Here is a 12014-nt window from a genome sequence, read left to right as displayed (position 1 = left end):
CAGGAGGGCATATACAACCCACATAAGGAATACACCTGGAGCATCCAGCTTAGGTGACCAGGGATACTGTGCCACTGGGCCACACAGGACACCTACTACATAAGGCCACTCTACTAAGATTGGGAGACATAGAAGCCCTACCTAATACATAGAAACAAACACAGAGAGGCAGCAAAAATGGGTAGACAAACATGTCCCAAATAAAAGAACAAATCAAAGCTCCAGAGAAAGAACTAAAGTGGAGACAAGCAATCTACCAGATGCAAAGTTCAAAACACTTGTATAAGGATGCTCAATGATCTCAGTGAGAACTTCAACAAAGAGATAGGAAACATAAAAATGGAGATTAAAAAAAAAAAAGGAACCAGTCAGAAATAAAGAATACAATAATTGAAATGAAGACTACACTAGAGGGAATCAACAGATTAAAGTGGAGGAACGAATCAGTGATTTGGAAGATAAGGTAGCAGAAAACACCCAAGCAGAACAGCAAAAAGAAAAAAAATCCAAAAAACGAGGATAACAACATCAAGGGGCCTCTAGGATAACATCAAATGTACCAACATTCACGTCATAGGGGTACCAGGAGGAGAGAGAGCAAGGAATTGAAAACCTCTTTGAAGAAATAATGACTGAAAACTTCCTTACCTCACAAAGGAAATAGACACACAAGCCTAGGAAGAACAGAGTCCAAACAAGATCAACCCAAAGAGGCCCACAGCACGACACATTATAATTAAAATGCCAAATCCTAAAAGCAGCATGAGAAAAGCAGTTTCTCTTCCCCCTACAAGGGAAGACCATCAGCTGATTTCTCAACAGAAACTTTGCAGGCCAGAGGAATTGGCATAAAATATTCAAAGTGATGAAAAGCAAGGACCCACAACTAAGAGTATTCTACCCAGCAAAGCTATCATTTAGAATAGAAGGACAGATCAAGAGCTTTCCAGATAAGAAAAAGCTAAAGGAGCTCATCACCACCAAACCAGTATTACAAGGAATGTTAGAGGAAAATCCCAGTGCCCAGGCCCCACTCCACATCAGTTAAATCAGAACCTCTGTGTATGTGTGTGTGGCCTGGACATCATTATTTTTTCAAAGAAGAAGAAAAATATGATAAAAAATATGAATAATAAAATGCCTATGAGTACATATCTATTAATGATTACTTTAAATGTAAATGGACTAAATGTTCCAATCAAAATATAAGGTGGCTAAATGGGTAAGAAAGTAAGATCCTTACATATGCTGCCTATTAGAGACTCACTTAAGATTGAAAGACACACACAGACTGAAAGTACAGCGATGGAAAAAGATATTCCATGATAATGGAAAGAAACAAAAGCTGGGGTAGCAATACTTACACCAGACAAGAGAGACTTTAAAACAAAGGCTGTAACAAGAGACAAGGATTCAGTAATCCCACTTCAGGGTATTTATCCAGAGAAACCCAAAACACTACTTATCGAGGGAATGTGTGCATATGTTCATTGCAGCCTTTTTTACAATGGCCAAGATGTGGAGGCAGCCTGGGTGTCTGAATGGAAGAATGGATAAAGAGGAGGTGGTACATAAATACAATGGAATGTTGCTCGGCCATGGAAAGAAATGGGTTCTTGCCATCTGTGGTGGCATGGATGGACCTGGAGGGTATTGTGCTGAGTGGAGTATGTCAGACAGCGAAAGACAGATGCAAGGTGATTTTGCTTATATGTGGAATTTAAGAACAAAATAAAAAACAAAACAAACTCATTGATACAGAGAACATTTTGATGGTTGCCAGATGGGAGGGGGTTTGGGGGACTGGGTGAAAAAGGTGAAGGGATTAAGAAGTACAAATTGGTAGTTACAAAATAGTCATGGGGATGTAAAACATAGGGAATATAGTCAATAATATGGTAATAACTATGTATAGTGCCAGGTGGGTAGTAGACTAGTCAGGGAGATCACTCCTTAAATTATATAAATGTCTAAGTACTATGCTGTACACCTGAAATTAATATTGAATATCAACTGCAAATGAAACATTTATAAGTGGGAAACAATGGTGAAGGGGAATAAGAGGTTCTAATTTCCAAGTATAAAACAAGTCATGGGGATGTAACGTACAGCATAGGGAATATAGTCAATAATATTTTGATAGTATAGTACAGTGTTAGATGGTTGTTGGACTTACCATAGTGATCATTTTAGGTATGTAAATGTTGAATAACTAAGTTGTACACCTGAAACTAATATAATATTGTATGTTAGCTGTATTTTAATAAAAATCTTTAAAACAACCTTATTTCAGTCAATATCAAGAAGCTTATACACTTCTCATGCTGACAATAGTTATAACAAGAAGTGAGAGCTTCACTGAACACACATTTGCATCTGATACATTTCCCAAGCTCAAACTACAATTCCTGCACGGATTTTCAGACTTGATGCAAGTTTGCAAAGGAAATTTCCTTATGTATAAATTCATTTAACTGTGCCACTGAGAAATTTCCACCTTTAGGAAATAACCTGAATTGGAAGTGATTAATCTGCAATGTAATCACATGCACAAAAGGCAAATATCAAGAGAAGAATCCAATGGAATTCTACACATGCCACCCAAGTGATAAATATATTCGACTGAAATTGTAGTCATGGAATGTTGTCAATATTTGACAGTACTGATGTCATGTGTAGAGACACTTTAAAAGATGAAATAGGAACATTTTATTAGTGCTATATTGCATTTTATTAAAATTCATTAATTTTTTTAAAAAGATGAAATAGGTTAAATAAATCCAGATATGCATTAACACATGAACATTTGTCATCTATTTTGATAAACATTAACTTTTATCTCATTAAGTGAAATGTTAGCTCCCCCCAAAATAATAATATACATTGTACTGGTAGACCAATATTGCAAAACTATACACTCAATCATTATTATATTTTGAATTTTAAATAAAGAATTAAAAATGTGTAGAAATTTGTTTCTCAATTGTTATATGTGTGCTGATATAACATCCTTTATTTTTGCCTCTTGGCCTAAAATATTTACTATTTGGCCAATTAGAGAGAAAGTTGCCAACCTCTGATGTATACCACAAACTCTAAATCAATCACTAAACTCAAAAAAGCTAATAAATCAATAAGAGGACATAAAAAGAAATTAAAAAATAATCCAAAGGCTGATTTAGTAAATACTGAGCCACTGCTACACAGGGGAAATCCAGGTTCAGGTTCCTGTGAGTCTCTGGTCAGCACAACCAATCAGTACATGACCTTTTATGGAATGTTTTTTTCTGTTTAAATGCACCTTGTTTAATATGTGTCTTATAAATAAATTATATGCAATATTTCATTATAACAAAAATATTTCATTATAACAAAAATATTTCAATTACGTCTTTTGTGTAATGTACTCGTTATTGTATTGCTTTCACTCTCAGTCATACATGTGTACAAACAGTACATATGTACAGTACTCAAACAATAAAATAGGACACACCGCACAGTACTGTGAACATACACACTATGCTGTTCAGTACAGTCCTGTAAAGTAATTCCTAGAAAATAAAACTGAAGGTTAACTATTCAGGATAATCTTTTGGCCAGAGAAATATCTTTCTCAGTATCTGATAATTCATACTGAAGAGAAACATAATTGTCATCCCTTTGAAAATTTTCTGTGGCAGGTAATTAATCACTTGTTATCTAAACGGTCATATTAGAAATTGACCCAGCCTAGAGTCTTACACTACACCTGAGAATTTTCCATGAGAGACTCTCAGTGGTTATCATGCATTTAGGAAAAATGTATACAATAATCTCATGTTCATACTATAAATCCATCTGAAGAGTATTTTAAAAGAAGGAGAGGTAGAAGAGAAAGGAAATGGAAATGTGTGTATGGCTTCTTTCCAATTTCCCTGACACGCTTATAACTGGTTATTTTGAGGTGGGGGGATTGGGATATGAGGGATAAAAAGGCCTTCCCCCCTTTATGTGTTTTTTATAACATCCAAAGTTAGACCATTGAGGGTAGCTCTACCAACAATTATCAAAAGTACCCTTTATTCCAAAACACTGTCCTGTCTACCTTTGAGGAACATAAGCTAAGTGATATGCAGACCCAAGAAACATGCAGGAGCCCTACCGAGGTTCAAAGGTGGGGCCTAGCAGTCCCGGAAAAGAGAACTGCACATCTAAGGCCCTGAGGTTGGCTGGCACCAGGTCAAGGCCAGTGTGGCCAGAAAGAACAGCAATGGATAATTGATGGAGTGGGGTAACAGGGCCAGAGGCACAGATAGGGCACCATGGACATTTTTATTCAATTATTATTCTATGAAACCATGAGAAGAGTTCAGCAGGAACACAAAAGATTTTCTCCTGTTTTCTAAAAATGTTCTAGTTGAGTGTTTTACATTTTGGTTAGAATTTCTCAACCTTCTAAACACTGCATGTTTGGCTCCTCATTTTGGCCGCCTCCCTCGGTTTGTTTCTGTGTATTAGGTAGATGTGCTACGTCTCCCAGTTTTGGCAGGGTGGCCTTATGCAGTAAATGTCCTGTGGGACCCAGTGGTGCCATCTCTGTTCACCTGAGCCAGGTGCTCCAAGAGGTTTATCCACACAGTGCACTGGCCCATCACACATCCTGCAGCTCCATCAAAAGTAGAATTGTAGTTAATGTGTATATTTAATTGGTTGTATTTAAAAGGAAAGGTATTTCACTAGTATGAGTTCACTAAAATCGACTGAGGTGAACATACTTGCAAAAACCTTCCTACAAAAAACTTCCTTTTAAACTCTGGTATGAATCTTTCGATGGTGAGTAAACGATGAACTGTGGCTGAAGACCTTTCCACATTCACTACATTCAAAGGGTTTCTCTCCAGTGTGAGTTCTCATGTGTTGAGTTAAGGCAAAGTTGTCACAAAAGGCCTTTTCACATTCTTTGCACTCATAAGGTTTTTCTCCAGTGTGGATCCTATTATGCCGAACAAAATTTGCAGGTTGGGAAAAGGCCTTTCCACATTCTCTGCATACATAGGGCTTCTCTCCAGTGTGAATCCTCATGTGTCGAGTAAAGGAAGAGCTATAGTAAAAGACTTTTGCACATACATTACATTCCAAGGACTTTTCTCCACTGTGGATCCTATTATGTCGGATAAAAACAGAGTGGTGTGTAAAGGCTTTTCCACATTCCCTGACTCATAGGGCCTCTCACTAGTGTGAATCCTCATGTGTTGAATTAAGGAAGAACTGTCACAAAAGGCTTTGCCACATTCTTTGCACTCAAGGGGCTTCTCTCCAGTATGGGTCCTCTTATGCCGGACGAAAGTAGAGCGATAAGTAAAGGCCTTTCCACATTCACTGCACTCATAAGGTTTCTCTCCAGTGTGAATCCTCATGTGTTGAGTGAAGGATGAGTTGAGGCAAAAACCTTTTCCACATTCTTTGCACAGAAAGGGTTTTTCTCCTGTGTGGGTTGTACTATGCTGGATGAAAGTGGAGCGGTAGGTGAAAGCTTTACCACATTCTTTGCACTCATAGGGCTTATCTCCAGTGTGAATACGCTGGTGCTCTGTGAGGTGAGACCTGCGTTTGAAGACCTTCCCACACTCGATACACTTGTTGCACTCAAAGGGCTTCTCTCCAGTATGGGTCCTCTTATGCTGGACGAAAGTAGAGCGATAAGTAAAGGCCTTTCCACATTCACTGCACTCATAAGGTTTCTCTCCAGTGTGAATCCTCATGTGTTGAGTGAAGGATGAGTTGAGGCAAAAACCTTTTCCACATTCTTTGCACAGAAAGGGTTTTTCTCCTGTGTGGGTTGTACTATGCTGGATGAAAGTGGAGCGGTAGGTGAAAGCTTTACCACATTCTTTGCACTCATAGGGCTTATCTCCAGTGTGAATACGCTGGTGCTCTGTGAGGTGAGACCTGCGTTTGAAGACCTTCCCACACTCGATACACTTGTTGCACTCAAAGGGCTTCTCTCCAGTATGGGTCCTCTTATGCTGGACGAAAGTAGAGCGATAAGTAAAGGCCTTTCCACATTCACTGCACTCATAAGGTTTCTCTCCAGTGTGAATCCTCATGTGTTGAGTGAAGGATGAGTTGAGGCAAAAACCTTTTCCACATTCTTTGCACAGAAAGGGTTTTTCTCCTGTGTGGGTCATACTATGCTGGATGAAAGTGGAGCGGTGGGTGAAAGCTTTACCACATTCTTTGCACTCATAGGGCTTATCTCCAGTGTGAATACGCTGGTGCTCTGTGAGGTGAGACCTGCAATTGAAGACCTTCCCACACTCGATACACTTGTTGCACTCAAAGGGCTTCTCTCCAGTATGGGTCTTCTTATGCCGGATGAAAGTAGAGCGGTAAGTAAAGGCCTTTCCACATTCGCTGCACTCATAAGGTTTCTCTCCAGTGTGAATCCTCATGTGTTGAGTGAAGGATGAGTTGAGGCGAAAACCTTTTCCACATTCTTTGCACAGAAAGGGTTTTTCTCCCGTGTGGGTCATACTATGCTGGATGAAAGTGGAGCGGTGAGTGAAAGCTTTACCACATTCTTTGCACTCATAGGGCTTATCTCCAGTGTGAATACGCTGGTGCTCTGTGAGGTGAGACCTGCGTTTGAAGGCCTTCCCACACTCGATACACTTGTATGGTTGTTCCCCAGTGTGAAACCTCATATGTCGAATGAAGTCTGCCATATAGCGACAGGCTTTCCCACATTCATTGCATTCATAGGGCTTCACTCCAGCATGAATCTGTTGATGCTGAACAAGAATCCAATTCTTGCTAAACCCCTTTCCACATTCCTTGCATTTGTAGAGGTTATTTTGTCCATCAATCACAGGGCCGTTTCCTGGTCCTTGGGAATCATGTTCACGCAGCACATCTCGTGTAGTGACTTGCTCCTGTAAACCCCTTAAACGCAGACTATCTTCTGTCTCCAAATCATCATGTTTATGGCTCAGGCTCCTATAGTTTATCTCCTTGTGGGGGTCTGTTCCTGGCCTCAAGCTCCCTTCCTGCATTTCTGATAGCTTTTCCTGATCCCTTGCTTGCCCCAACTTGGAATCCCTTGAGTTTCCCTGTGTCACTTCTTCCTTACAAGAGGCTTCCTCAGACAAGGCCAGCTGAGAAGCAGTGGGCTCTGTGGTTTCAAGTTTTGCTTCTTTACCTGAAGGAAGTCCAATACAAAAAAGGTGTGTATGAGTGATAGTAACAAAGAATAAACAAAATCACCATTTTAGGGAGCGAATGAAGATGAAAATAATGCTTCTAACACTTACTGCATTTTCACATCTCTTAAACCCAGATTTACAATTTCTTTCTTTACTAACCCTTGAACTCTTGACATCTCTGAAAGGAAACCCAGGAGGAAAAGCTGGGGCAGGGCACAGAGAATCTAAAGTGGAGACTCCTCCTCCTCAATCTCCAGAATGGGGGAAGGTGGGTAGAGTAATGATTACACTGTATGTAATGACTGTGCTCTAAGAGAGGATATCCCATGGTGCAATGACAGCACAGGGAAGGGGCACCTAATTTGGCCCAGATGGGAGACAGAAAGAGGTCAGTGGATGCTGCTTGGAAAAGAAGCTATGTGGGCTTATTTCTACAGGAGAGTAGAAATTCCCAGGCAGAGGAATTAGGAGGAAAACCATAGCAGACAGAAAGTACAAAGGTTCAGAGTCTAGAGAGAATGCTGAATGCCAGGTGAAGTAAAGCACATAAGAGGATGAGATGGTGGCGATATGGATGGAAAGGCAGCAGTGACAGATGAGGAACATTCTCAGGATTATGGCCTATGCAAAAGTGCGGGAGTGTGAGAAGCCACGGTGCACACACTGAGTCTACTATGTCTGAATAAAAAGTTGGTGAACAGACACAAAATTGATAACATCTAGATGAAGGAAATTATAAAACTTAATGCATTAATAAAGATCTACATGAAAGTAATATAAAGTCACTGATTTTCCTCATATTCTTCTGAAAATTCAATACAACTTCAGATAAAATTCCAGTAGGGCTTTTCATGAATACTGACAAGCTGATTGTGGGATTTACATAAATGAACAAAGGAACTAGGATATCTCCGAAGAAGAATAAAGCCAGGACGGCTTGCCCTTTGAAGGTAGGATTATGATGAATTTATACATCAAGACAATGTGACTTAGGCATAGATATAAAAAAAATTGAAAATGTTAGTTGTTAATAGCAGTATAAAAATGATATGTACACCTTAAATTTATTTTTTAGCACTTTTTATTGTGGCAAAATATACGTAACATAAAATTTACCACTTTAAGATGAAACGATCTTAAAAAGTAATGGATAGAATAATCAAATGAAGTGGACAAATTCCTTGAAAGGCTCAAATTACCAAAACTGACACAAGAAAAAACAGAGTATGTGAACAGCCCTATATTTATCTAAAACAACAAATTTGGAATAACAAACCTTCCTAAAGAAAAAGGAATGGAATAACAAATCCAAAATAAAGTGGTTATCTATGTGAGAGAGACAGCACAGGAACGGAAAAGGAAAGAAACACATTGATAGATGTAAGGAGTAGATAACCTTCTAGTACTTAGGTCAATGGTTTGCAGGTGTTCATCACAATGTTTTAAAGGGGAATGAATGAATACTGAAATACAATGAAATAAAATAAAACAGGACATACACTGACTAATGATAACAGTATCATAAATCACAGTTGATGGTTTTTCTAAATCTGTACACCTTGGGACAATTATAAAAGTTAGAGGGCCTACACAGTTATTTACTGTAGTTTTCTTTAGGGTCTCTGAGACAAAGGCCCCCGTCTGAAACTCCAGCAGTATCTCACACTAGCTCTGTGGCCTTTAGCAAGCCACCCAAAGTCCTTTAGCCTCCCTGATAGGTCTGTTGTTAGGATGGAGTGAAAGAGTACATATACAGCACTTAGTAAGATGCCAGTCACTGAGTAAGCAGTGTATGTTAGCCATCGTGTCTATATTATGGGACCTAACACACTCAGGTTGAAGTTGAAGGTATAAACATGAGTGAGTTCACCAAGATAAACAGCATAGAATAAAAAGTAAGGGCTGTCAGATTCTTGCTGAAGCCAATGTTGAAGAAGGGATTAAAGACGATGACAGAGAAGGTCAAGTCAGAAGAGGAAACAAGAGCAAAATGTTACAAAAGCTTGGGCATGATAATGTGGGAAAAGTTTTTGCTGAGTTGAGAGGCCAGATCCTTGGATTATGCATGTACGTGTATATAAATAAATGATTGGATGGAGAAATAAAAAAAGAGTGGGATGCAGAGTATAACTGGAAGTAGTAATCTGCAGAAGAAAGGACGGTCTTTTCTGAATCTGGAAAGAAGTTTGAGATGTCATTATTCATTATGACTAATAAGACATGAATATTACTAATAGGTAACTTTTGTTGAGCCGCTTACTTCAGGTCAGGCAGTGAGCTAATGAGCCGTTTTGTGTTATCTAATTACATTCCTGAGTAATCCAAGGATCTGGGAATTACCATTACGATGTTTGTCAAACGTAGGCCAAGTTTAGCAGACTGAGTATATGTTCTGTATACCCATGGGTTCTCCTTGGGCACAAAGTTAAACCAAATTTCCCAGTGTAATACAACATGGACACTAATGGACAGTTCTTGACCATGGAATGTGAATGGAAGTGACGTGTGTGTGCAAGTGAATAATATGACTACTCTCCTTCTCTCCTGTTCTTCTTGGCCAGTTGGATGATTCCAGGGCAACCTTAAAGCCATATATTGACAAAAGAATGCACCTAGATCCCTGCATAATTATGTCGTACAGATTCCCCTGCTAACCCACATTTGACATGGCATGATGAGAAAAAAAACCTCTTATTTAATCTGTTGACCCACCAAGATTTTGCAGTTTATCTTTCAAAGCAGGTACCAATAACTCAGCCTAACTTGTATATCACAGGCACAGTGAGATCACACAACTGTCCCAGGATCATGAGGCTGGTGAGTGGCTCAACATTGCCAGCCTGTCACTTACCTAACATACCACCTTTTAACCCTGGTAATGGCAAAGAGAGTGATGGGGGTGGGAAGACAGGAAACACAGTTCAAAGTGCTCCATGACCACCTAGGAAGACCACAGCAAGGCCACAAAAAGAAACAGCCGCCCACAGAATTTCAGACACAGTGATCCTCTGCCGACTTCATGACACCCACCTGCCAGACTCTCAGCCACTTACCTGTACAGATGCTTCTGGAGAGGCCTCTCTTTATTGCCCATAGTTCTTGCCCATGCTCCAGGAGGCAGATCAGCTCTGGTTTGGGAACAGGCTGCCCTGTGCATGTAGAAATAAATGGGGCAGGGATATATAGGTAAAGACGAAAGGAAAAGTCTCAACTATACAGGACTATACACTTTTAACACACCACCATGAAACCCCAGAAAGGGGATTCCTCCTTCCAGAAGGTTTTCCCTAATTAAGTCAGTAGGATTCAACCTCCCTGGGCATCAGAACTACCTAGAGATATCTGCGTTTCGAACACAGAACAAATTAAACCAAATCTCTGGACATAAGGACTGAGCCTTGGTATAGTTTTTAAAGTGGCCCAGTGATTCTGGTGCCCAAGGATGGCTAAAAATACGGGACTAAATCAACTGGGGAATGGCATCTAATGATAGTCAGTTGTCTGAGGTAGCTCATGACCTAAAACTGCTACCCATTCTGAAGAAAGAGGCTTTCATCCAGGTTGGGAAGATAGGGCAAAACGTGGGGACCTGCTGTCCTACGTGCTGGGGCATCATCCTGTGCCGACTTCAAGGATTCAAGCCTGATGACCTGGACCAAGGAGAAAAAGCTGACAGAAAACTGGGCTGGCATCTACCAACCCAGGAGCCTGCCCCACCTCAGGACCTCTCATTAAGTGAAGTAATAAACTTTTTTCAGGGTGAAACCAGTATGAGGTGGTTTTCTGGTACATGCAGCCAAACACGTTTTGTCAAATGTGAAAGTTTAAAACCAGGAGGACTCTGGAGAGAAGTCAGTGACTTAGGCACCAGGACCCACAGAAACTTTGAGTAGAAAATCCTGTACTGCAAGCCAGAATTCATCCAGTCGTCACTTAGCAAATGTTCACTGATGTCTGCTATATGCATGGCACTGAGCTCCGTGATGCGACAGTGAAATGGTGAATCAGATCTTCCTTTATATCTAAGGGACTAAGCTCACTGCCCCCTCAGGTACTTGGCTTGTGTTGGTCCTCCACCTGGAATACCATTCCCGATATTTCTCCTTTCAGCCACTAATCACAATTGTCAGAAAATAACACTGTACTTACTGCATTGATGACTGATCTCCTGGGAGACACTATGTAGACACAATGCTGGGAAAGCCCTGTCAGACGTAACCATTTGGACATTTGGGAAAAGGGAGACCTTAGGTCTCCATCAAGTTGTATTCAGACCAATTTCTGGGTAAACTGGACATTTAGAGTTTCGGTGGAAGAACATTTGGGATTTATTAATTTATTATATATAATATGTACATAGCACTTGCTATGTTCCCAGTTCTATTTCTAAGCACTTTAAAGATAATTTGTTCACTTGGGCTAAGTAAAAGGATACTACAAAAACATGATAAGATCAAAATAATTGTGGTCCCAGCAAACTCATGCTGCCTGCTCAAGTCTGCAAGGCTGTTCTTTCTGCTGAAGGGGAGATGAGCGAACAGCCATGGGAGTATTACACATGCAGCACTAAGTCCAGACTCTCTCAACAACAAGAAAGAAGCAGGAAAGAAAAAGGAAAAAGAAACAGCTTTGGCAGATGCTTATCACCACCATTTGAAAATGTGTCTGTGCATCCTCTAAAATTGACTCCTGTAGCAGCAAAGAAAGGCATAGGCCTTAGGAAATAAGGGTCAACTGTGCAGGTCTCAGAGGTCAAAGAAGACTTTTAGCTGAGATTGTGTTGCTTAAATGCCAGTAGCACTGATGACAAATAACTTCTTGTCTGTCTGATTC

General features: G+C 40.1%; 1 protein-coding gene across 1 annotated transcript in view; it reads right to left on the bottom strand.

The window, feature by feature from the left end:
* Positions 1–2707: 2707 nt before the first annotated feature.
* LOC109433986 (uncharacterized) overlaps positions 2708–12014 on the bottom strand; it is a 33602-nt gene continuing 24295 nt past the window's right edge. The window contains 3 exon segments of the mRNA XM_074316005.1: positions 2708–5195; positions 5198–7177; positions 10235–10330. Coding sequence (XP_074172106.1) covers positions 4786–5195; positions 5198–7177; positions 10235–10330 — 2486 coding nt within the window. The 3' untranslated portion in view covers positions 2708–4785.

Source organism: Rhinolophus sinicus, linkage group LG11 (genome assembly GCF_036562045.2).
Source record: "Rhinolophus sinicus isolate RSC01 linkage group LG11, ASM3656204v1, whole genome shotgun sequence".
Taxonomy (NCBI): domain Eukaryota; kingdom Metazoa; phylum Chordata; class Mammalia; order Chiroptera; family Rhinolophidae; genus Rhinolophus; species Rhinolophus sinicus.
The sequence above is the reverse complement of the archived record's forward strand: the minus strand, read 5'-3'. Positions and strand labels throughout refer to the sequence as shown.